This window comes from Centrocercus urophasianus, unplaced genomic scaffold, assembly GCF_019232065.1.
Source record: "Centrocercus urophasianus isolate 14NV4802_14NV808 unplaced genomic scaffold, USGS_Curo_1.0 seq_17, whole genome shotgun sequence".
NCBI classification, from domain to species: domain Eukaryota; kingdom Metazoa; phylum Chordata; class Aves; order Galliformes; family Phasianidae; genus Centrocercus; species Centrocercus urophasianus.
This window is the reverse complement of record NW_024884722.1, coordinates 15,346,102-15,373,140: the sequence shown is the minus strand read 5'-3', so window position 1 is coordinate 15,373,140 and position 27,039 is coordinate 15,346,102. Positions and strand designations below refer to the sequence as shown.

At 38.0% G+C, this 27,039-nt stretch overlaps 1 protein-coding gene across 1 annotated transcript; it reads left to right on the top strand.

Annotated features, from left to right (window-relative positions):
* Positions 1–27,039, top strand: TNKS2 (tankyrase 2). The gene is made up of 27 exons (XM_042818369.1): positions 1–202; positions 4,730–4,954; positions 5,922–6,017; positions 6,330–6,366; positions 6,670–6,745; positions 7,178–7,272; positions 8,436–8,502; positions 10,016–10,202; positions 11,119–11,240; positions 11,743–11,834; positions 11,922–12,000; positions 13,053–13,224; positions 13,934–14,013; positions 14,443–14,588; positions 14,992–15,157; positions 15,450–15,669; positions 16,009–16,118; positions 16,766–16,954; positions 17,669–17,921; positions 18,579–18,661; positions 19,263–19,383; positions 20,144–20,241; positions 20,649–20,723; positions 21,725–21,830; positions 23,155–23,341; positions 24,311–24,467; positions 24,775–27,039. Exons 1-27 carry the CDS (start codon positions 1–3, stop codon positions 24,835–24,837), a joined length of 3,504 nt encoding a protein of 1,167 aa, XP_042674303.1. The 3' UTR covers positions 24,838–27,039.

The window sequence follows — 27,039 nt, the reverse complement described above, 5'->3', positions numbered from 1 at the left end:
ATGGCGGCGCGGCGGTGCGCGGGAGGCGCGGCCGCTTTAGCCGAGGCGCCAGGCTGCGGCGCGGCGGTGGAGCCGGCCAGGGAGCTGTTCGAGGCCTGCAGGAACGGGGACGTGGAGCGGGTCAAGCGGCTGGTGCGGCCCGAGAACGTGAACGGCCGCGACACGGCGGGCAGGAAGTCCAGCCCGCTGCACTTCGCCGCAGGTACGGCCTGTGGCCGCGGCGCCGGGGAAGGGCCGAGGGTGGCCGGGCCGCGCATCGCCGCCTCCCCGAGGCGCGGAGCCTGTTCGGGCCGGGCGGCGGGGCGGCCCTCGGCCCGGGTCTCTACCCACGCTCTGCCCTGGGGGCGCTGCCCTGCCCCCGCGTCCGGCTGCTGGGCTCGGACGGGCCGGCGGCCTCCCGCGTTCCACGGGTAAACGGGACGGCCCGGCCGGCCGCGGGCCGCGGCACCTAGTGCCGCCTGTGCTGCGGCGTGTGGGCTCGGCAGCGCCGAGTCCTTCTGTAGTGCTCCCGGCCCCTCGGCAGGCCTGCTCCGCAGCCTTTCGCCGGCGGAGGGTGCCGGACAGACAGCACGATTCCGAAGTTTTTTTGCATTCGTGTAGCTAACAAATAGACTTTGTTAATTTGGCACTTAGGCAAATAGCTGACATCACAGAACAACTGCTGTCTCTTCTGGCTGGCCGGAAGACTGTATACTACCTTTTCAGACAAAGGCACGATTGTGGCTGTTGTTTTCGTGGTGTTTCTCTGGTTGGATTGCAGCCTTAGTGGCAGGACTGTGGAGCAGGCGGGGTGTGAGGGCAGCTTTTAGCTAGGCATTGTGCATAACTAAGAAATACGTTTGTTTCCCTGGTGAATTATTTTGGAAAAGGTTTCTAATTAAGGTGTCATTTTCTTACATTCAGTAAATTTAATGGATTTGAGTTCCTGAGAGCTGCTTTTTTCAGACAGCTGTGATTCGCAGATTTGGGAATCTTGGTCAGCAGGGGAGCCCAGGGGACAACATAAAGCATCCTGTCAGAGGAAGAGAGTTTTGCAGCTATTTTTTCATAAACCCCAACCCTGCCTGTTCACTCATAAACTGTGAACTTCTAAACGAATGAGACTGCCTAACAGCATTTTGTAGAAGTGGGTTGGTAGGTTGGATTTTGGGGTTGGTTGCATGTTAGTTTTGGATGTTGTTATTTTGTTGCTTGTTTTTGTTTTGTGCCTGAGGTGTTCCCCATAGGCAGTGACCTAGTTTGCCTCTCTGAACAGCGCAGATCTGTCTTGGCTTTAAAAACCAGGTCTTCTAACTTACTGAAAGCTTTTTTCCATTAAATAGGCCTCTAATATAAGGCGAAAGTGTGTGTAAGTGCTTTTGTCCATGCTTCTGTCCCCTTCAAGCTTGATAGAGAGAATTTAACTGCCTTTCTCATAGGGCTGTAGCCTGTGCGAAAAGTTTCTAGCTAGGGCAGGATGTAAAATGCATGTGTAATGTCTTGATTAATGTGCTTCCGCTGCTTCGGATGGGCTGACAGCAATAAGGGCTCTACCTGCAGTAGGCTCAACTTGGAAGTTGGTCATAAGCAACTCCTTGATTTGGGGGTTAAGAATGTTTTTGTTTGTTTTACTTTTTCCATGTTATTCACAGTTTGAGTAATACCAACTTCTTTTGTCTCTGTTGCCCGAAGGAATTACATTCCAGGATACAAAAGCAAAAGTCTGTTGTATTCTTGCTTTGTTTAGCCTAGGTGCGTGTTGTTAGAAAAAAATGTTACAAAACTTCTCTGACTAGTTTCATTTACTTGCAAGGCTTTGTTTTGTGTTTGAAACATGAAGATAGTTTTTGTGTTGCCTTTTTTCTCTTTCAGGGATACTCTGGGTTCTGAATTTGGTTCTTTTTTTTTCTTTTCTTTAACTATCACTGTAATGGGAAAAAAGCACAAACACAAATGCTCCTTTTTTCCTGTGTGTCCTAAGTAGCTCTGCTGCTTTGCAGTAAGAAACGAGAGCCTGGCTGCCTCCTCTGCGTACACACACACACATAGGAAAGGCTTCTGCGTGTGGTAGGGATGTAGTAGGGATCCCTTCCGGTAGGAAAGGCTGTGGAGAGTCCCTGTACCACACTTCATGGTGAAGCCAAGTTCCAGAAACTGGTCTGATGCAGACAATCCTCCATCTCCACTCCACCATAACTGTGGGTGGTTTGGGGGTGTTGCTATTCCCCCAGCTGGGGGATATTTCCCAGCTGGGATGGCTTTGCCCTGAGAGAAGCTATGGGTATGAATTGTGTTTGATTGAACCTACGTACTGACTGGAGGGCTACAGAGTGAATTCTCTACAACTATAGTGAGGCTTGCCACAGCTCATTATGGATTGATGCTCATGTTGGTTCTCTGTGTTCAGAGCTGTGTGCACACAGCAAAGCTTTGATGGACAGGCATGTCTTCTATGCAAGAGTGAGTGATGTTTATCTGTCAGATGCATAACTGAGGCAGAAAGTTGGATCAGAGGCTTTTCTAACCCAACTAGTAAAGTAGTTTCTGGAAAACATTTTATGGTACCAAAAGCGGGTGCCAAACAGTCTGTTGTCAAATAGCAGCAGTTGTGATATGTTTACAGGACTGAGGCACTTGTGAAAAGTCTCATCTGAGTAGATCCTGTAAGAATTAGGCAAATTGTGGTTATGCCTTCACCCTAGAAACATGATTTCTGGAAGTTTTGAAGATGTAAGAAAAATTCAGTGGAAGATTGAGAAATATGCTGCATATGATTTAATATGTAGACAGTGTAGCTCTTCAAGTATATCTTCTACAGGAGCTGATTTTTTGACATATAGTTCTATAGAGATTGCTTTCGTAAAGGTGCTAGCAAACTAAAGTTTGAATAAATGTGTTTGTCCAGGCGGGTATTGAGTATGTGCACCTCCTCTCTGGGCAGCCTGTGCTCTGTCACCCTCGCTGTAAGGAAGTTTTTCTCATGTTCATGCAGAACTTTATGTGTTCCAATTTGTGCCTGTTGCCCCTTGTCACTGGGCACTGCTGGGAAGAGCCCAGCCCCCATCCACTCAACTCCTGCCCTTCAGATAATTGGAAGTTGATAAGATCTTCTCTGAGTCTTCTCTTGTCCAGGATGAAGAGCCTCAGGTCTCTCTGCTTTCCTCGTGGGGCTCCAGGCTTCTGTTTACTGTCTGTCTGGGAGAAGGAGTCACTGAAGTCAGGTTTAGTGAGGAATGCGGTATGAGAAACTTCAGCTGTGATGAAACTAAAACTGAAAAGTTCTGTTGGAAATAAAATGCTGGCGCATCTTGTGCGTCTGTGGTTCTCTCACTGGAACTCTGTGCAGTGGTCAGGAATAAATACCATTTTAGCTTCTGATTTCCTTGACTCCTGGCTGCCTGCTGAGGCTGGGCAGGTTGGGTTGTAACAAAGATTAAACCCACTGGCCCCGAGTGTGCTGCTGTTTGCAGTCACACAGTGATTTGTGCTGAGGGAAAAGCTCTCATGAGGAGCTTCATTCCACACAATTCTTGATTTCCCCTGGAAAATGGTTTGCAACTCTGGTTTTTAAAGGAAGGAAGGCCAAGTCGTGTGCACAAGGGGTCATTACCCAGCAGGTGCTTGGTACACCAACATGTGGCTCTTACCTTTCCTAATAAGTTCGTGACTCAGATTGGTCTTCGTGAAGCTTTGAGGGAATTTTGTAGGCAGTGTCCCTTAGAGCATCTCTGTGTAGGCACAGGAGCAGCGGTTCTGAGTCATCGTGTCCTCTTAACAAAGGTCCTAGAGAAAGCATGGGCACAGTTGGTAGTAGTTTGAGATACTGGTGTATGTGCCATTACATAAATGTGCAAGATACAGCTGAAATTAAACAGTAGTAGCTATAGAATTGGCTTAAAGAATCCATTATTTTACATTTGCATTGCTAGCCACAGATGGGCCTTGTTTTTGTTGTCCACTAACATGAATGACATGAGTAAAATTGCCCCTGAAGGTATAATAGCATTTCTGTGCTTCAGATCAAGCTTTTGTAGTCACGTAATGTAGACTTTCTGGATATCCTTAAAGTATGGTTGTGCATGCTTATCATGAATGCTCTCAGATAAATGTTTTACATTCCTAAGGATTTTCTTGAGAGAATTTCAAAGATGAAAACAGTGTGTTCATTATGCTAATGAACCTTCAGAGAGCAGGTAGCCATACTGCTTGTTTTAACCTGTGAGTAACGCTGCCTGTTTTTTCAAACAAGCCATGTGAAATAATTTTCAAACTGTGTTATATGGTTTGTTTATTTTTACTTTATATAACTTGTGCATGCACAAGCTCACCACTTCTGCTCCCTGAGCTCATCTATTGGTCCCTCTGCAGATGTGCTGTGGGGTGGCAGAGTATCATACAGAGTAGTATTAGCTTTAATGGCCACATGAAGTGACTGAAAAAGAGGATTTGTGGTCAGTAGTCTGTCCTTTTGTTATGCTTTCAAGAAGCAGTTCACTCGTGGGAGCCCTACCAAGATATTCATTGTTTTAGTAATCTTGATTATTACTTTTTTACTGATTTTAATAAATAATTTGGGGTGTTTTTGAAAATAACCTTCCTTTAGTAAGAAACACCAGCTGAGGTCTTTATTTAGAGTGATTGCTGTCATTTAAATACGTTGTTTCAGCATGGGTGAGAGGGACTGGGGTTTGTCTTTCCCTGCATCTTTCTTTCATCCCCAGCACATGAGACAAAGCTGTTTCTCTTCCAGGTTTTGGTCGGAAGGATGTAGTCGAATACTTACTGCAGAGTGGTGCCAATGTCCACGCACGAGATGATGGAGGCCTTATCCCACTTCACAATGCTTGCTCTTTTGGTCACGCCGAAGTTGTCAATCTCCTCCTGCGGCACGGTGCGGATCCTAATGCTCGGGACAATTGGAATTACACTCCCCTTCATGAAGCAGCCATTAAGGGCAAGACAGATGTCTGCATTGGTAATTTTCTTGCACTTCTACCGTGACTTGTTTTCTTTCACTGTAAAAAATGCAATGTATTGTATTGTAAAATGTAAAAGATAACCTTTTAAAGATTATTTTTACTTTATGAAGCCATGTCTGTAAGGCTTAAAAATCTGATAAACTTAAATTCCTGCCAGTTTTCAGAGAAACAAATTGACTATAATTTTTAGATCTGTCTTTGTTAATTGCCCAAGTGTAATGATTGACATTGAGGGAAAAGCACCTCAGAGTGATCTGATAGATACTCTTCTGCTAGATACTCTTCTGCTTCTGCCCAGCCTCTTATTTTGCTTTCTGCTGTTACTCATAGTGCACTAAAAATAAAACTTTTCAATAATGAGCTAGTTCTGTCTCTTTTCATAGCAGTCATGTTAAATGAGCTGAGGATATAAAGAAAATTTTAACAAGTTGAGCAAGTGAATATAGTTGTGTGTATTGACTACACAATTCTTAAGAGAGAGGAAAAGATAGAAGTAGAGGTTGAGAAATTAGTGTTTGGACTGTGTGACTTCCTCCAGTTTACTTTATTCAGGAGCACATCTGGAGAGCAGTATATGTAACATGGTCTGTTTGGCCCCAGTATCTGTGCAAGGTCTATGAAGATGCATGGCTTGGTACTGCTGTGTGCTATTTAGGGAGCAGTCCCCTGTGGTTTTGAGGCAGTGTGCTCTGGACCTGTCGAGAAGGAGCTGCTGGTTTTAGGGCATATGTCAGTCTCAGGTTTTCACTGAAATTGCTTCCTGCTGGTGGTGGAACAGAGGTGGAACAGACTTTTTTTCCTCATGTGTTTCACTAGTTCACAGGTGCCATTAAGGAATTCTGACATCAAAAGGTTGAAAGGGGAAGTTGGGAACAATGATGGCTTTTTTTGTTGCTTGTTGCTTACATTGTCTCATAAGTCTTGTCAAATTGTTTTCTCATGAAATACTCTTGCATTTTGAAGTATTGCTGCAGCATGGTGCTGAACCGACCATCCGGAACACAGATGGAAGAACAGCTTTGGATTTAGCAGACCCATCTGCAAAAGCAGTGCTGACTGGTACGTGATAATCTTTAGATTAACTAATAATACTCCAGTGATTGTAATACAGTATCTGTGTATTCTTTTTCCCTCAGTAACTTTAACTCATTTCTGTTTTAAAATTCTAGATAGAAAATCCTATATGGCCTTATCATGTTGTTAACAGGATGCATTTCGGATAAATACTTTGTTATAACAGGAAATAGCATCACATTTTTAGTACTTAGCTCCCTGCAGCTTTGAAAGAGGATAAACTGTAAGCCTCAACTCATGAACTTAAATATATGGATATTTATTTAATAACTTTAGAAATTCTCTTCTGTCTTCCAGGTGAATACAAGAAAGATGAGCTCTTAGAAAGTGCCAGGTATGTGTTTTTATGGACACATCTGGAACTTGGTTACTTTTTTATAACTCTTTAAAGGTTTTCTGTGTAATGAATATATACATCCATGAGTTGACATTCCGTCCAGGTAGTAAGCTTTGGCTGTTTCTATTAATAAAGCTACAAAAATAACTACATAAACACTTTTTTTTTTGCTTTGCCTACTGAAACAAATAATAAACATAATTTTAGATTTGCAGAATGTTATAGCAAGGAAAAGTATGAAACCATAAGCTGCAAACAATTTTAATAAAATAACTGCCTATTTCATATCTTCTTCTACAGGAGTGGAAATGAAGAAAAGATGATGTCTCTCCTTACACCATTGAATGTTAACTGTCATGCAAGTGATGGCAGAAAGGTATTTTTCTTTAAAAATGCAATTTAAACTCTGTATCATAAACTGTTTATCATTTAGCAGTCGTTGCTTGTACTGGCTGTCTTAGTTCCACCTTTTGCAAGCAACATTGTTTGTCCTGGCAAAGTTCTTAGAAATAAGGCAGTCTAAAACACAGAAATGAATTGCAGAACTCAAAAATCTGTCGAGGTCCTTTGTCCCAGAATGTATTAGAAATAAAGCAGATTCAGGATTTGTGTTAATTATGTCAGTGGAAGTAGACAATGAGAAATGAACACAGTTATTATGCGTCTGATTCAAACTCTCTGGGCTTTTTTGATATTACAGGTGTTTTAAGGACTTCAGTAATTAGTACTGTTAATAAGTTTTGGAAGAAAAAAAAAGAGCAAATGCTGGTTTTGTGTTACTGATTACTGCTATGTTCTGTCATTTCAGTCTACTCCTCTACATTTAGCAGCTGGGTATAACCGTGTAAAAATAGTACAGCTGTTACTCCAACATGGGGCTGATGTGCACGCTAAGGATAAGGGGTAGGTTCATTTTTCCTTAGTTCAGAAGAAATGAAAAATGTTCAAATTTGAGGTGAGGTATAGTAACAACATGTTAACTGTGAAGATTTTCTGAGCTGAGACTGAATCTTTCTGTCGTGACAAAAATACTATGTGGACAGTCTTCAGTATTGTGATGCAGAAGAATTTGAACAGAACTGACCGTAAAATATGTAGCCTTTCAGGTATTATTAGCCATCTTATTTTTGCTTAAGAAAATACATCAGCAAATCACTGGGGAGTCAGTAAATATCATAATGGCCTAGTCTTAATTTTATTCCTACTTTTAAGTTTCTGGACTTCTTTATCAAGTGATGAAAAATTGAAGATCTGTTCTTCAGAGTTATCTGTGGACTGCATTTTTAAGCATTTGGTTGTTATCTCAGAACATGTAGTAAAATATGGATGTGCTGAGTTTGTTTATGGTTGTATAAAGTATTTTTAAAATATGTTTTTCATTATATGTATGCCTGTGTACGTTAAAGATTATGGAAAACAAACTCTTATCCATCCTTTTATCCTGTGATCCCTTCACTGCTATGTAGATAGCTGTCTGATCAGGCAACTTTGTCCATTCAGTGTTGAAATGCACTTTTGTCGTTTCTCCTTTACTAGCCCACAGTAGAAGAGCACACTTTGGCTGATTTCTCACTGGCTACTAAGACCATTCAGCTTGGTAGAACGTGAAACAGGGTTTAGAACTAGCTCTGCTGTTACTGTGGAGTAATGTCTTAACAGTTACTTAAGCAGTACCAGTAAAACTCCTCTGGTATCCAAGGGAGAAAATTTTATAGCAGTGTTCTTGTGAAAAAGGAAGTAACAACTCTCACTTTAGACAGCTATTGCCTTTACTTCTTTCTCACTAAGGTTCCAAGTCTTAGAGGAGCCCTTCAATTGCATTAAGACAGTGCAATTCATTTCTCATCTTCTTGTTAACTTACGTGTTTTTTGTTCTGAAAAAGGCTGATCAGTTTATATGGGCTCTTCTCAAGCTTCCCATTTCCCCTCATTTTCGTTTGAACAACTCAGGTACCATTGTTGTTTATTTTTAATGTTTAAGATGCAGCGTAGTATTATTAGCAATGCTTAGATTTTAGAATTTAAATAGGAGTACTAAGATAATTTCTCTCTTCTCTCCTGTATAGAGATTTGGTGCCACTTCACAATGCCTGTTCCTATGGTCATTATGAAGTAACAGAGCTTCTAGTAAAGGTTAGTCTTTGGAAGAAAAAAAAAAAAGCAAAATTAGATTGGGTAACATTAAATAAGAACAGTTTTGACTAATAGACTGATTAAATTTGCAAATTTTTCATCTTTCTAAAAACTTAAAAGTTGATAGATTCTGCTTGCTGTATGTTAGTTATCAAGTTGAAGTTACAGAATTTTCTGCTTGCAGGGAAGCTTTCCTCTTACAAATGTGCTTTCTGTTTTTAACTCATGTCTTAGAAGTTAAATGGTTCTATACCATCAAGTAAGTACTGCTGCTCTCAAGCTTTCCACCTTCACACATAAAAAATAGCCAAACGAAAAGAGCAGTACTATGTATTTAAGAATAGAAAAGTGTAAGTTTCCTGAAGGAGTGAACTTTACAGCGTAAATTCTGGCCCAGAATCACAGCCCTCACACCAGAGAAAAATAATGTAAACTGAATTGGCTTATCTGAATTGTGTTAATCTTGAAGATAAAGTCTGATACACATTAAACCAAGGGCTTCAAGACGTGCCCTGCAAGAGTCTGTGCCACAGAGGGACTCGGGAACTGTATCCATTCTCATCTGTCACAGTAAATCATGAATTAAAATAGCTGAGGGGTGCTGTCAGATGACTTAGTCTGCTTGGGTTCTCAGGGAGTAGCTGGTTTTCTACCTTGAGATCTCAGTCCCCACCAATCTCAGGTTTAGAAGAAAATAAGTTAAAAATGATTAAAAGAAGCATATTTTGTAGTAAGTATAAACAGACAAGTTTTTTGTTTGTTTGAACTTTACAGGCCAGTCGTAAAGTGAATCTTCTGGTACTAGACAAAAAATGTACCTGGCCACTCCTTGTCTCTTAACTGCCAAGCTGCAATTGTATTTCCTGTTGGTATCTGCTCCAGTAATTACTGAATTATTTTTTGTGAGCAATACAGTGTTAACAGCAGCAGTAGGTATGAGCATGTCCAATCAGACTTCCTTATGGTTAGAACTGAAGGTGTCTAGAGAAGAATTACATAGATGTTAAAGTCCAGGAGTCTTACTCGCAGAACTTTGTACTTAATGTTTTAAACCAAGATTGATTTTGCTTATTTCTTTCTGGACATCTTGGCTGTCATTATTTGGGGGCGTTTACAGAATGTGTGTTGTTCTGAGCTACTGTAACTGTTCACTGTAGAGTTTTTCTAGAGCAACAAGTAATAGGAGCTTGTCCAGACGTGATTTGATGTAGGTGATTTAGACTCTTAATTTGATTTGACCTGTAGATGAGCTGTTTGATTTTCAGAGAAGAATACCTGATGAGACTAGCTTGCCTTTAGCTTCTGTAAATGTAACTTAGAGACACCAGAGGATTAAAAACTGCAATATGTTGAAATATTCTGTTATATTGAATGTGAAAATCTGGAGAATGTCTTGGATACCACTTCCATACTAGCTTTGATTTTTTTATTTTAACAGTCTACTGCATTGATAAGTTTTTCTTCTAGAAATCTGGGTTTGATATTGATCTTTTTTACTGCTTTCCTTTTCAAGCACGGAGCATGTGTGAATGCAATGGATCTGTGGCAGTTCACTCCTCTGCATGAAGCAGCTTCTAAGAACAGGGTGGAAGTATGTTCTCTTCTGTTAAGTTATGGTGCTGATCCAACACTGTTGAACTGTCACAACAAAAGCACCATTGATTTGGCTCCAACGCCCCAATTAAAAGAACGATTAGCATGTGAGTATAAAATCAGTTCTGCAGTTTTAGATTGGACTGTATGCTTAGGTTCCTTGAGGTTTTCCTGTGACCCAGCGGAAGTTGAATGTGGAAAATGCTTACACTTTACTCTTAATTGTGCCATGTTTGGCATTTTATTTCACCACTTAAGATTTAAAGTTGCTGGAATGTTTCTGAAACTAGGTCAGTTTTATTTGTGGTCAGGATGTTTTTTATGGCCTTTCTTCCCTGAATACATTTTCCCTTGTGACCTTACCGGTACGCTTTTGTTTTTCCCGTTTACTCCTGTCATTGCATCAAGACTGCTGAAATATTCTTTTTTATTCCATTGTACTTTGTTAGAAGAAAAGAAAAAAATAACTGTTTTGAACATTGACTGTGTTTGTTCTGAGTACACCACAATCACTTAAAAAAAAAAAAAAAAAAAAAGGTGCTGATTTTGTTCAGCATACTTAACAGGTTGAGAAAAATGCTTTCAAATCCTGTCCCTCTGTGGTCAAACAGTGACTCTGAGGTATGTTGAAAATCTACACTAGACTTCATGGTGGCAACTAGAAATAGTTTTCCAAAGGGAAGTCAGAAGCAGAGATACTCTTGGACTTTGTCCATATGCAAAGAGTGGAACCTAGAATGTGGTGGGTGGAGTAGATCTTGTTGGATGTCTCTGGCTTTAGTTTAGAAACAAAGTGGGATTCTTGTGTTTTAACTTAACTAGTAAGTTCTATCAAGTGGTGTAAAAGCTTAAGTCTGAGCTGGAAATTTTTTGCACCAATGACTGTTGCAGGGGGAGAAGCCCCTTCAATGTCCTATCAGGAAATAAAATGGTTGTTTTGGTCTAACTCAAAGAATCAATCTTCTTGATCCTTCTAGTGTTTAGGAATGTAATGTTCTGGAATGTATGTATTTCTCTTTAAAGATGAATTCAAAGGTCATTCACTGCTACAAGCTGCAAGAGAATCTGATGTTGCTCGTATAAAGAAACATCTTTCTTTGGAGACAGTTAACTTCAAGCATCCTCAAACACATGAGACAGCACTGGTAACATTTCAGAATTTCTTAATTGTCTTGCATGTATCGTGACTGACCTACACGTAGTAGGCAATACTTTGAGGGCTCAGTTGCATTGTTAAACAGTGTAGTTGTGTAATTCAGACCAGTGTCTAGAATTGGAAAAAAAAAAAAAAAAAAAAAAAAAAAAAAAATTTTGTTTAAGAGTAATGTTAAGACTAATACAAATTGCCTCTTTTCCTTACGTTGTATAAATTCTCTTCTATAGACTGCTCTAATTTTTAGTATTAGCAAGTTAGATGTGTCAGCTTTGTAAAGCTTAAAATCTTTTGAGAGTTTGGAAAAGTATTAGAATGAATCTAAAGAGTTCATCTCTTAAGGAACTCCTTAAATTAGTAGGCTTCTTTGTATATTTCTTTTTATGCTGACTTTGCACACAACCAGATCTTAGTAAGTAATAAAACCTTGTGTTGGTAACTGGTTATTAATGGTTTTTAATGTTTGTTGGGTTTTTTTGTTTGTTTGTTTTCAGCACTGTGCTGCTGCATCTCCATATCCTAAGAGAAAACAAGTATGTGAATTGCTGCTGAGGAAAGGAGCTAACATTAATGAAAAGACAAAAGAGTGAGTGGTTACAAGTGAATCCTAAACTTTCATTTAGAAGATTTTGCCAAATACCTTCTGAATCACTTTTATTTTTTTTCTTTAAAGCTTCTTGACACCTCTGCATGTGGCATCAGAAAAAGCTCATAATGATGTTGTTGAAGTAGTTGTGAAACATGAAGCTAAGGTATGAATTAATATTTTTACTTTTCTTTTTGTTGTTTAATTTCTGTTTGTCTTTTCTTGTCACGAGAATGGACAGCAGAGTAGACACTTGGCTGAATTTGTTTTGGTAGTTATAGATTTATACCCTTAAGACACAGACAATCAATCCAGCAGTGCAGTTATGCACTTTGAGACATTGTCTTTGGTCCTATTTTATAAAATGTGCAGACATCGTTCGTTTCATGTTATTAAAAATTTATAAAATATCTTACTACCTGCTGTATTATCAAGAAGGAGAAATTATACTCTGCTTTTAAAAAAAAAAATGGGAGATGCACAAACAAGAGGTTACTCAGAACTGCAAAACAGGTAGACTTTATCATGTGCTGTAAAAATTACAGTAAAAGCGAAGTGTTACATCAGTACAGTGTTTTGACCCAAATTTCCACAAAAAGAGAATGTAGAAAGGAGATGCTCTGTAATTTGGGCTTGGGTTGTTCCAGACTGGTATTTTAAGTTCTTCTATATGGAAACTTGGATACAGCTTTTGGATGTGGCCTGCTGTAAAGTTTACAAAGTGATAATCAAAAGCAGTGGGACAGTAGGAAGTACAGATAAGCTTTGGGTACACAATTTTGAATGTTGGTTGCCTTGGTTGAAACACTATTATAAAGTCCTAAATCTGAAAGACTGCTCTAAGCCAATGCAGATAAAAGTGACTTTACACACTGGCACAAAAGATGCCTGCTGCACAATGAAAATTACAGTCTACATCTGTATATGGTAAAACTGCCATAACTGTTCACACATGTTTACACACATGTGATTATTCCCCTGATTCTAAAAGGAGTCTATTCTTCCTCTGTAAGTGCAGTTATAACTTTATGAACAGCTGTTGTTTGTCTTACCTTTTTTGAAATGTCGTGACCTTTGATTAGAATAACATTCAGCATATTTTCAAAGTAGGAAGAATACTTGTGAAACACTCCCATTCAGCAATGAAAATAGCTTTAACAGCGTTTTGCTGTTACTATTTCCTTTAAGAATGTATTCTAAAGATTGTTTTATTTTTAGGTTAATGCATTGGATAACCTTGGCCAGACCTCTCTTCATAGAGCAGCACATTGTGGTCACCTCCAGACTTGTAGGTTGCTGTTGAGTTCTGGATGTGATCCTTCCATTGTATCTCTGCAGGGCTTTACAGCCTTACAAATGGGGAATGAAAGTGTGCAACAACTACTGCAAGGTACAACTGATTTATTCAAGATGTGTTTAGGAAGTGATGTGATAACAAGTTACTTGCTATTTCGAGTTCTGTCAAGGAATAATAGTGATCAAACCAAAAAAGATACTTTTTGTGGAAGGTAAAAGCTGGCTTGAGTTATTCAGTTCTTATTCCATAACCACATGCGCATGGAGATGTCCTGCTTATAGGTATGATTAAATCTCTAGTGGTGTGCAGGTTGTTGGAGCTGCTCAGAATGTTTAACGGTAAAGCCACCTGGAACCATTTTGTAAAAGTCCTGATATATGGAGGGGAGGGTACAGTCTTGTAAGTAGAAAATGGATTTAAAAAGAAAAAAAAAATGGTTGCTGTGCAGTTGCTAGCAGAGGCAACAGGCTGTGTAGATTTTAATGACTGAGGTTCAGATACTGTATGTGTAAGTTTCTTCAGATTAGTCTTATTCTGAAACTGAATATTTAATTGGTTTCACAGCATTCTAAAATTGGTAGGAATCATGTTCCCGTAGGCAACTTTTTAAACACTTGTAGAGTTAATAGGTACAGCTGTACATAATTTAAAAAAATACAAAACCAATCTATAGTTGAATAGCTTTTTCCATTAAGTCCTTGACTTCCTTTAAGTTCTTGAGATACAGAAATTATTTCCTATCCTAAATTATTTCAAGTATGTACAGTTAATGATCTGCCGTGCAATCTCACTTGTTTTGCAGAAGGTATCCCTCTAGGTAATTCAGATGCAGATCGGCAGTTGTTGGAGGCTGCAAAGGCTGGTGATGTGGATACTGTTAAAGTAAGTTTAGATCTGTCCCAAAAATAAGTGGGAATTGCATCCTGTCATTTCTTCCCCCCACCAAAAAAAAACAAAAACAAATGAATAGCTTTTCTTACTACTTTATGAAAGTTACAATTCATGGTAAAACCTTTCTGTTGTGCAAAAACTATGGATAACAAAATTTTGATGTTTTCCACCTCCTGAATTTGCATTCAATTCTTACTTTAAAAATGTATGTATGTCACAGATGTGAGATTGGGAAGAGAAGGTAATTATTTTTTCAGGGGATACAACCTATGAAAAGTAATATTTCTATTTAAAAAACAGTTTTTAAAATGAAAAAAGGTTTTTTCAGAAATGGGTGCGTATAACAGCATTTTATGACCCAAATTAGCATGTTTCTACACCATATATAGGGATTCATGTTTTGTCTGTTGGGTTTCACAGAAACTGTGTACAGTTCAAAGTGTGAACTGCAGAGATATTGAAGGGCGTCAGTCTACACCACTTCATTTTGCAGCTGGATACAACAGGGTGTCTGTTGTTGAATATCTTCTTCAGCATGGAGCTGATGTGCATGCAAAAGATAAGGGGTAAATAATCACACTTGTATATTTTCATGGCTATTGTCACTACTTACGTTTGTGAGCTTTTGTCTTTTGATAGCTGATGTGCATCCCATCTTTCTTCAGTCAGTCTTTTATTTTCATGGGGGCTTCTGTTGCAACAAAACTGTTAGAATATCCAGAAAAACATTTTGCACCTGAGACGGTTACTGTTATTCTGTTTTTACTTTCATTCACTGCTACTGGCATTTATACTACTTTGGTAGCAGATATACGCAATATATGCATATAAGCTACTATGGAAAATGTAATTTTCTTAAAAGAGTTTTTGTTATAATTGTTTAAGGTATGTTGTGCTTTAGGTTCATATCTGTGTGTGAAAAGAGATTCTGTTTTTTTTAAGATAACCTTTTTATTATTTGTTTTCCAGAGGACTTGTTCCTTTACATAATGCTTGCTCATATGGTCACTATGAGGTTGCAGAGCTGCTTGTTAAACATGGTGCAGTTGTCAATGTAGCTGACTTGTGGAAGTTTACTCCCTTACATGAAGCTGCAGCAAAAGGAAAATACGAGATTTGCAAACTCCTATTGCAGGTACTACATATGCTTGAGAAAGGTTACTTTCTTACGTTTCTTATTCGGCCTGAAATGTGCTTGTACTTCTTGGACAGATTGGTTTGTGGTTGCTAAATGAATGAGGTAAACATTTCCCATAGGAGGACAACTATTGGCAAGTGTATTTATTTTTTTCATAGTAAGTGGAAGGCTCTCTGCAAAGGAGTCAAGAATGTGTGAAAATATTTGCTTAGTAAGGTGAAGATTCCTGAGATGCACAATATTTATTCTGTGTATGTGCATGCTTAACGCCTGTCTTTTGTGTGCACAGCATGGAGCTGACCCCACAAAGAAGAACAGGGATGGAAATACTCCTTTAGACCTCGTTAAAGATGGAGATACTGATATTCAAGACCTACTTAGAGGAGATGCAGCTCTGCTAGATGCTGCTAAGAAAGGTTGTTTGGCTCGGGTGAAAAAGCTCTGTTCACCTGACAATGTCAACTGTCGAGACACGCAAGGGCGGCATTCAACACCACTCCATTTAGCAGGTCAGTGTTCTATTTAACTGATTAGGATTAGTAAGCTGAAGTCCTTAATTTAGTATTCTATGCATATTAGTCATCTGTTTCTCCACTCTTCTAGACTGTTTAACTTCAGTTTTCCTGTTCTGTTTAGCCCAAGAGGGTCTTTTATTGGGCATATATTGACAGAGGTTTTAAAATCAGTTAGCCTTAAGTGGGAAGCTGTTTTCTGTAACAATGCACTGTCTTCACTGGAAGGGACGTATTAACTTCCAAGTAATTTAAGTGAATTATCATTCTCTACAGCTTGTTGAGGTAGTCTTTAAAGGTATGTTGTATTCATTCTGTCCTTTTGCACCCTTCCAGCTGGTTACAACAATTTGGAGGTTGCAGAGTACCTGCTACAGCATGGAGCAGATGTGAATGCCCAGGATAAAGGAGGTTTGATTCCTCTGCATAATGCTGCATCTTATGGGGTAAATATGTTGGACTTTGAAGATATTTTCTTACTAAAAAAATAAGCAGTGCATTTCAGTGACAGCATTGTGACCAATACTCTCCAAAAAGCTTTTGCTATTGAGTTATAACATAATCTTATTTATAAAAAAGTAAATAAGTAATTCAGTCATAGCAAGCTTATTGTCGTATGCAAGCAATTCTTTGAATTTGTAAAACAATGGTATGAATTGACAGAGTTGTTTTCTGAATGTGAACACATGCAAAGTCAACCACTTAAAAGGTGTTCCACAATTTATTTCTATACCTGTGCCAGTTTGATTCTACCAACAAGTCTGGTGTTGAGATACTAGTTGTTTGTGGCTCAGGATCTTTGTGCTTGGATCAAGTCTTTAATTCTTCTGGATTTGAATTCTGTAGTAGTCCCTTTTTTTTGGTGGTTGTTTTTTTTTCCTCTCCCACAAGAGAATATTAGTCTTTTATCAGAATGTAGTCTTTTATCAGGAAGAAAACACCTCATCTTAAAACTTCTATAGTAATTGCAAAGTAAATGCATCATAAGGAAAATCAAAATGAAATTTTGAGAGAAATTATCAGCAGTAGTTGTGAGTTAACTTAATATTTGGTAGTACACTGGAATACACCCCTGATGGTTTTGTTTTTCCAGCATGTGGATGTGGCAGCTTTGCTTATAAAGTATAACGCATGTGTGAATGCTACAGACAAATGGGCTTTCACACCTTTGCATGAAGCAGCCCAGAAAGGAAGGACACAGCTTTGTGCCTTGTTGCTGGCACATGGGGCTGATCCTACACTGAAAAACCAGGAAGGACAAACACCTTTAGACCTGGTCACTGTAAGTGTTGGGGTTCTTGGGAAATCTGTTCTTACCTGGTTCTTGTGGCGGCTTACCTTAAATGACTCTCACTGTGGGTTTTCTTGTTCATATGTGTCTTTCAGGGAATGTTAGTAGAGCATTTTTGAACCTTCAAATATTATCTTGCTTGAGGCTTACTTCAAAATGAGGCAGGGGAAAAAAGCACGAAAAGAATTTGTGCTTAGAAAATAATGCTCTTAATTTAATACTTAAATTTTTAACTAATAAAAAAATTGTAGTAATCAAATGTAAGCAAACTTTATAGCAACACGAATTTGGGAAACTATCTGACAGTTAGGGCTTTGATGGTTTGACTCTCCCTCCAAGTTTTATAAATCAATCCAAAGTTACCCAGAGTAAATTTGATTTCATAAAATCTAAAAAAAAAAAAAAAAAGTAGTTTTTCCTACAAATGTAGTTTTATTTAACTGTCTCAAAAGCTTTTGAGAAATATTGAAGTAAAAACTTTTTGGTTTATTACCATCTGTGTTTATAAACATCTTAAAGAATTGTCTGTGCTATTAGCATAAAAGCTCTTTGTTGAATTGCATTGTAAAATACATGTTTTCCAATATGCATTTGTTTGTTTTTTAGTATACTTAGGAATAAGTCTGGAATGATGATGATGCGTTCAGGATAAACAACTCTGTAAAAATGTTCCTCTGTTTTAATAAATTGTCTTCTGATGTTCAGGCAGATGATGTCAGCGCACTATTGACAGCAGCAATGCCTCCTTCTGCCTTACCATCTTGCTACAAACCTCAGGTTATAAGTGTATCTCAGACAGCAGGTTCTACAGCTGATCCCCTGTCATCTGTTCCATCCAGTCCATCCAGTCTGTCTGCTGCAAGTAGTCTTGACAATTTGTCTGGTAGTTTTTCTGAACTTCCATCAGTTGTTGGTACAAGCAGTGCAGAGGGAGCTACTGTTCTGGAGAAAAAAGAAGGTGAGGCTTTCTCAATTAGGAATGAGTAACAGTTTCTACTGTATTATGGAACGCATCTGTGAAGTTTCCCAAAAGATATACGCAGTTTCTGTGACGTAGAACATACACAATATCCCTATTCATTACAATTCATTACACTGTCATTAGTGAAGAGCAGAAGTTTAAAAATCTTGCAGTACAAGATTTTAGTATTTTCTCCTTACAGATTATCTTCAAAAGATTCTTTCTTTCTTCTGTACAGACTCAGAAGGGTGAACTGTCTTAAAAGAGAAATCAGATGAAATTTGACTCCATTCCAAGCAGTGTTTTACAACTAATTTTATCCAGTTTCTGAAAGGTTAGACCAGATGTTCTGAACAGGTTACTTCTATAATGTGTTAGTTCTCAAAATATTTGCTGTTTGAACATCCATTTCTATTAGGTAGGTTGTTGCTTATCTCATGGAGGCAAAAAGACCTTCTGTGTGTGTGCACATGTGCACAGATGATGGAGTCAGAGTTGACTGATTGTTGTCACTAGTTAGTGACAGATATTTATTTCCTATTTTCACAAGGCCAGGAATTTCTTTACCTCCCGTAATTGTCACTGATAGTAAGATTGTATTTTGTTATGTAGTATATACATGAATATTTCTTCTGAGGTTTTTCTTTTATCCAGTCTCAGGTGTAGATTTCAGCATAAATCAGTTTGTGCGGAACCTTGGCCTTGAACATCTAATTGACATATTTGAGAGAGAACAGGTGAGTGAGTATGTACACTTATTTCCAGATACTGTGTTAGAAAGTAAGGCAATAAATACTGACTGGTTAGAGTAGTGTAGTTAGGTATATTTAAAATAAGTCAGTGTTTCCAACTTGGAATGGAATGAAGGAAACATTCATACTTGCGGAATTTTTTATATATGTTAATGTAGATGTGCACTTTATATATATACGTGTGTGTGTGTGTGTGTGTGTGTGTGAATATTTATATGCATATAAATAAGACCTATGAACAAGAGTGTACCAGTTTGAGAGTATAGCTCTGTTTCCTTTCAGTGGTATACATGGTGAATAGTAGTACATACTGATTAGAAATTTGTGTTTATTTCTCAGTCAGAAGCATGATCCTTGCTAATGATACCAGTTGCTTGGTTGTGTGTTTCATAGCATATTTATTTGCAGACAAAAGTTTGGAGAAAACAGTTGAATCAGAGCTAAGGGCAAGAATAGTGTCCTAAGTTGCATGTATTTTCTTACTCGCTTTTTGCCTCAGCAGTTGTGCTGTATGTTTCTGCTGTCATTGGCAGCTTGTTGTTCTGTTTATGTTGTTGTACAAAAAATGATCTATCTCTCATTCTAGATAACACTTGATGTGTTGGTTGAAATGGGACACAAAGAGTTGAAGGAAATCGGAATTAATGCTTACGGCCATAGGCACAAAATCATTAAAGGAGTTGAAAGACTGATTTCTGGACAGCAAGGTATGTGCTTGTTTCAAGTCATTATATAATACTGCTTTTGTAGAATTCGTTTCAGTAATACCTCAGATTATCCCAGGCAGTGACATTGTTGTCTGTCAGTGCTTTTGTTAATTTTCTGTATCTTGCTCTTATACCTAAGTATGTTTGTATTGCAAGCACTTGAGGCTGATTATCTGTTATGATACCATTATCAGCAGTTGCAGACTCTGGGACTCTGCAAAAGGACAGGTTCCATGTTTTTCCACTGCCTAATGTTGAAATGAACTCTCAAGCAGGCAGTGGCTTATGTGTAGTTGCCTTGTCATGTATGTTGGAAATAGCAGGCTAAGCACAGGCGCATGGGTTGATGTGTCTGAAATGTTCATTCCTGTGGATGGAATGAATGATAAGTATCCTCAGATAAATAAAAATAATTTTAATCTGTATTCAAACACAACTGCTATGCTTTGATGGCGTTTATGATGTTTTCATTGTAATGTACAGGGAGGGGTTATAAAAGGAAATACTGAAAAAGTTTGTTCGAAACCAGCAAAGTAGCTTGAAGGATGGCACTTTGACATCCTCAAAAAAATACGTTGCTGATGGAAGGCAGTGTAAATCATTGAAAATATTTGCTGCCTTATTTTTGGCAAAAGTCTTCATCCTGTAAAATGAGTTCTCAGAAAATGGATCTCTTAAAACTGTGTTAGTGGTGATCATGCCAAACTGGCAGTCTTAAAGCAGTTTCTGAAGCTGCTGCTATGTTTTGTTGTATTCACAGGACTTAACCCATACCTGACTCTAAACACCTCCAGTAGTGGAACTCTTCTCATAGATCTTTCCTCTGAAGATAAGGAGTTTCAGTCAGTAGAAGAGGAGGTATGCCTCTCTTTGTAACTTCTCAGTATTTTTTGTTAGTTCCACTACTGATATGGCAAGAGGGCATTGCTAGACAATTGAAATATGATTAATACTTATAAGTATAGTAAGAAACTTGCAATAAGGATACTTAAAGTTTCCATCTTAATTATACCACTATTCCAGTCCGTGCTCGTGAGATTGGTATTTTTTTCTTGGTAATGTTGTTACTGCTACTCATGTTTTTAACACTGTACAATATAGAAAAGCTCTTGCATGTAACACAAATTCTATACTACCAATTGCCTGCCTGTTAAGGCATGTGTTTAAGTCACTTCCTTGCGAAGTATAGTAATCACACGAGACAGTTATGAAGAAACAGTAGTCCAAACATAATAAAGGCAATCTTTCTCGTTTGAAATCCTCAGATGCAGAGTACTGTCCGAGAGCACAGAGATGGAGGACATGCTGGGGGAGTCTTCAATAGATACAACATTTTAAAGGTGACTGTCACGTTTTCATGACTAACTGATCTGGCCAAAATTATCCTTGACTTGTCCATAAAATGCTCTGCATTTATTTGTTGAATTCTGTAAGAGATGTGTCATTCTTAGACATGCACAGGGAAAAGATTATCCTCCAGGGAAATTCAAAGAGTAGGATGATATGGGAAAAACTACTTACAGTCAATAAACATTAAAAAAAAAAAAAAAAAAAGATTTGACATAAAAGGACCTCACAGAAAACTGCAGAATATCTGGAGAAAAATATAGAAGGTTTCATAGGAAACAAAGGCTTATTTCCATTAAGGAAGTGTGAGCGAAAAGCAGGAAACAAGAAATGAAAACAAAACTTTTGAGGCATGGAAGTGAAGGGACCTAGTATGGCTTGATTTAAAACCAAAGCAGCTTAAAGCAACAGGAAGTAGACAAACTCTGTTTAAATAATTCAGTAGAATTTCAGTTTGCATTTTCTCCTGGGGAAATGGTTGTTTTAGTTAAAATTATAAGTTGCTAATTTCTTAAATACAGATTTTATGCTAACCTAATATTACACTTCTGTAATAGAACAGATGCACGGTCTACACACACAAGGCTTTGTTATTGCTCACCCTACCTTTGCTTAGGGTACCTTAATTATTCTAGAGGTCTTCCACGAAGACTTTTCTTTATTTAGATGGCTTTGTCAGTCTATTCTCAGAGGGATACTGCGGCATAATTGTGACTGGGCCTGCTAAATGCAAATTAAGAAGGTTTAAGATGTTTAAAAGTAATTGATTCTTAATTAAATGTATAGTATTTACTCAGTATTATACTGCAGTAATACTTGTGAGGGTAAATTAAAGAATTTTGTTGTTTTTTGTTGAGTTTTAAGGAAAGAAATATTCTTTAGGTATTCTTTAAGCATTTTAAAGTGTTGTGATACAACTAATGTATGTTAAAAATCTGTCATGTAAACACAGGTTTTCAATTTGGGGATTAAACTTATATTTTTACTGTTTCAGATTCAGAAAGTCTGCAACAAAAAGCTGTGGGAAAGATATACTCACAGGAGGAAAGAGGTCTCTGAAGAGAATCATAACCACGCTAATGAAAGGATGCTGTTTCATGGTGAGATATTGGAATGTGTCTTAGATACTCATCTAACCGTCAGTGCAATTTGTGGAGGGTTTCTGTTGGATATATGTATTAGATTTTTTTTTTCAAACATTTTATTAAGACACAATGCACAATACACTGGATTCTTCTTCTGAAACTTGCACAACCATGTTTCTCCCACAGGAGACTATGAAGTTCTAAGTGAAAACACTTCAGCTGTAACGAATGGAGGCTAAGGGAATATGCCTCATCCTTCATTAAGTTACCAGAACAGTGTTATTGGTTGTTTGATGAAAGTGATGAAAGATCAAACTATTCTACTATGAGCTGTGGGGGTTGTTTGTTTAATCAGTAATTAAATTCTTACAGCCTTTACTGGAATGATGAATAAATAAATAAAGGTTATACCAAAGCTAGTGGAAAGATGTCTTGCATGCAGTTACGCAGTTTGTCCTGATAGAGAAATTAAATACATCTACTGTGCTTTCCTACAGTGAAAAAAACTACTTAGTTCCCAACACAAGGTTACTCTTGGAAGTTGCAGTAACACAGCAATTATTGCTTGCCCAGACTGACAGAGATCAAAATAACTGTCTTTTGATTGTGGTCTGTACCTGCATAAGAGGAACCAGCCTCTTGATGGAATGATCTTTTTTTTATAGAAAAGACTTGAGATTATTTTCACTGTAACTCCTTACATAACTGAAATGCCATCTTCTCTTAGAATAGCTTTTCTCTAAAAATTCCCTTATATTCTTACCGTGGTATGAAAGCTTACTAAAAGAATACATTTTTTTCAGAATTAAAGAATATAATGCATCTCAAGATCCAGAGTCTAACTTTTTAATAGGTTATTTTTGAAGTCTAAATGTTATGACCATTGGTTGCAAGTAAATAGTGAAAAAGAATGCTGGAGAGACAAACAGCTTTTGACAATTGTTGCACAGTTTTGTTTGGAGTCTGTTTTTTAACTTCTTTTTTAAGTGCAACTTATTAAGAAGAAAATGGGATTTGTGTAGCAGCGCAGCCCAGAATCTATGATATGAAGCCATGCTGAAGGGAATGCAGATTCACTGAGCTTTCTCTTGTAGCAAGTTATTTGAGATACTCTCCTTTGCAAATACATGATAAGCTGACACCTTTCGGCACCTATCCCTTGCATAAAATCTTTAGCAGACTGGTCCTGTAAATTGGAGCTCAGAATTTCTGGAGGTAGATTTCGCTCTGTGTGTGTGAGGAAATGGGATACTGAAAAGAAAGAAGTTGGGGGATGATAGTAAAATTGTTACAAATTTCTGTGTGGTGTACTTTAAATATTTTACTTCCCTTCTCTTAGGCTCCCCGTTTGTGAATGCAATCATTCACAAAGGCTTTGATGAAAGACATGCTTATATAGGTGGCATGTTTGGAGCTGGGATTTATTTTGCTGAAAATTCTTCCAAAAGCAATCAATATGTGTATGGGATTGGAGGTGGCACTGGATGTCCAATTCACAAAGACAGATCCTGTTATGTTTGCCATAGGTAAGTTATGATCTTTTACATAAAAGAATCCGATCTTGATTTGCTGGTCTACAACACGGTGTGCAAATTAGCAGATTCTGTGGGAAAAGATTTCCTTGGTAATGAGGCCTTTTTAGCACTGCTATACACTGAGCCTAGCAGAGATGATTAAACAACCTTGATAATTTGTATTACAGAACCTTCAGCTATCTTCATTGTATATAACCAAGACTTTGCTCTTAAAAATCAGACTTAGAGAGCAAGGAGGGTCTGCTAGCTGCTTGTGTGAAAAATGTAGCACTATCAGTGTGCTGCCCATTTGATCATCTGTCACAGAGACAGGAAAAACTCAATGATGCTCAGATGCTGTATTGAGGAACAATTTGGCGCTTTGGAAGAGATCATCTCATGTCACTGCTGCTTCAGATGATAAAATATAGGCATGGATTTATGCAATCTCTGATACTACCAGCATTCTTAAATCCCCTTAAATCCTTGAGTCTGTACCCGTATTCACTTTTATACTGTTACCATTTTCTGGTACTCTCAAATAAAAATAAGAATCTTCTTGAAGTCTAGAGAATGTCAGTTTAGTCAGGCTGTTAGATAGAAATCTAATGTTAGAGCATCAGGGAACTATGATGTTAGCATGAATGATTTGAGAGCGGGGACCCATAGAAAATTAAAATGGAAAAGGGGAGGGGAGGGAAAGCTCAGTGAAAAATCTGGAGTGCTTTGTTAAGCACACTGTGTCCAGTAAGTATTTGTTTGCTATTAACAGCCCTTTTCTCAGATGGAAGAACTCTTCCAAAGATGCCGTAACTTTTGTCCTTCTGAAACAAAATTTGAGAATTTTGCAAACTACGGAGAATACCTGAAGTGTTCATAAAGTGTGCAGTTCTCAAGCAACAGTTTAAAATTACAAAGACAGTCTTTCTAGTGCTATACAAGCTTTCTTTAGTCATGATCCTTTTTTCCCTTTCAACACAGGCAGTTGCTGTTTTGTCGTGTAACACTGGGCAAGTCTTTCCTGCAGTTCAGTGCTATGAAAATGGCCCATTCTCCCCCTGGACATCACTCAGTTACTGGGCGACCCAGTGTAAATGGACTGGCATTGGCAGAATATGTCATTTACAGAGGGGAGCAGGCAAGTTGTTTTTTAGGTTTGGATTTTCAGACTCTTTTTTTAAGGCAGTGTAGTATGTTGCCTTTTGTGGGGTCTTTTTTGTTTTTGTTGTGTTGTTTTCACTCTGTGTGGTAGAAATAGCTGTTGTCTTAAACTCTAGCTGTGGCTGAAAGTGAATTTTCTTTGTTGTCTGAATACTTGAGGCATTCTGCCATTTGGCATTTTGTCTTTTTCTTTGACAATAGACATATTTTTTTCTTTTACAGCAAATGTTCTGAATGTATCCAGAAAATGTAAACTTAATAAAGAATGTGTGTTACTCTTTCAGGCTTATCCAGAATACTTGATTACTTACCAGATCATGAAACCTGAAGCCACCACTGAAGCTTAAGACAAATTACGTTTGAGAAACCATCAGACTTGGATGTGAAGATACCAATGTCTGCCATCCTGTTAACTGCAATGAGTTGTTGAAAAAAAAAAAAAAAAAATCTTCCATCCACAGGTGGTGTGGTAGCAAATGTGAATAAAATCTGCCGTTTTTGACTTGATAAAGCTTTAATAATGTATAGTATGTTTTTCTAAAATTTCAGAATTGTCCTCTTTTTCAGCACTTTAACAGACACCATTCCAGGCGTAAACTGTGGTTTGCCTGTACTAAATTAAAACAAAAATTAACTTGAAACAATGGTTTTATACAATACTGCGTTGAAATATAACAGAAATTATAATGCTCTATACAGGAAATCATTTTACTAATATTGTGTTCTTTAAAACACTGCATTTACACTGAAAATGTTTCCGTTTGTAAAACTGTAAATAAGAGCTTTTGTACTAGCTTGGTATTTATTTACATTGCTTTGTAATATAAGTGTTTTAGAACTGCAACCTTGTACAAAATGGTTTTTTTTCCAAATGTTGGTTTGTTCATCTGTTTGCTTATGCACAATAGATTTGAAAAGCCAATTTTTTTTCAGGGTTTATAATTTGTTTGGGGGAGAGAAAACAAATTTTATCTGAAGAAGTTTAGAAATAGCCAACTTTAGATTGAATATTCAAATTTTTGTTCTGTAGTTTTATTTATGAAATATACATTCCTGAGAACGATAGGCTATGAAAATATTCCAACTGAATGCTAGGGTGTTCTTCCACCTCTTTACTGGAGTCTCGTATTTTTATTTCTGTAAAATGTCTTCTGAAGTTTTTATTTAACTGTAGCGATAGTTGAGCTGTATCCTCACTTCAAGGCTAGTAGACCTTGCAAGTTAGTTTTAATAAATTATTTTCCTTGAATGTAGTTGGCAAATTAACCTCAAGGAGGTCTGTCTCGAGTTCCTCTTGCTTCCATTTAAGCCTGGAAGTTAAATGGTTCATTCCTAATGTGAGGGTGGCAGCTTGGCCTTCTCCATATGATTATTTTGCTAAATGCATCTCCTTGTTAGTGCCCTCAGGATGTGAGTATTGCAAGGTGGAAATGTTGAAACCATCACGTCGTCTCCTGTGTTTCTTCCGTGTTCATGTTCAAGCTGCAGTTGAAGCACTTGTCTAGAAGCGTGCTTGCCTGCAGTGCTTCTGAGTGAGTGGAGCTGATGGAGGCACAGCTCAGGGCCCTTGTGCTCAGGCTGCTGGATGAGCAGCGCAGAAGTGGGACCTGCGGTTCTCCCGTGGTGACGGCTGCCCACGGTCCTCTGCTAAGGCACTGCTGTGGAAAAGGAATGCCAAAGGTATCGCCCCGTGCCAGGTCACGTTCAGGGTTATTGAATGCGCTGATGGGTTCGGTCGGCCCTCTCATAGCTTTCATGTGTATTCTACTTCTTTTCCATCTGCAGTTTTTGCCTACATATTTCAAAAATATGTAAATACCGATCAGAGTTCGTTTGTTTTTAACGTGGTTAGGAGTATGTTTGAGTTGTTTTATATTTCTGCACACAGCATAGTGTCCCGGAAGACAGTTTGGTTGCTGGCCATGTTATCATACCATGGTTTTAAATGTAGTAACTGGTCAAGATAATGAAAACGTCTTGCTGATGTGGTGGTTATGTGATTATGCTCTATGTAAAAATGTATTGAATCTTACCCAGTTATGTGGGGAATCTGAGTAATAAGATTGCATAACTTATCTCTTGCAGAAAGTAACATTGGCTATGAATAAAAAAGGCTTTGATTTTTAGGTACTTTTCCCAGCATGTTGCCTGTTCCTTTGGTGTAGTAACGCTGGAATTGGTGTTCATGCAAAACCTGTTAAGTATGTTTAAAACTTCTTTGTTATTACTACAATGCTTCATTCTCTATGAATGATCACCTAATGTCTTGTAAAATATTGTGGTATGATAGATTTAAGTGGTACCACAACACTGGTTTTGTCTGTTTGGGGATTTTTTGAGCTGTTTTGGTTGTTCTTTGTTTTTTTTTTTTGCATGACATACCTTGCACTCTGAAGATGGAAGCTGTAATGATTTGATAATATTGACTATTGAGGTGAATCTTTAATCTTGTGTGCAATTAGTTCTGCTTTACTCATCCTAAAGTGTCTTTACATGTACTGTATAACATTCCATATTCATTTAACACTAAATAAACTTAATTCACCGGT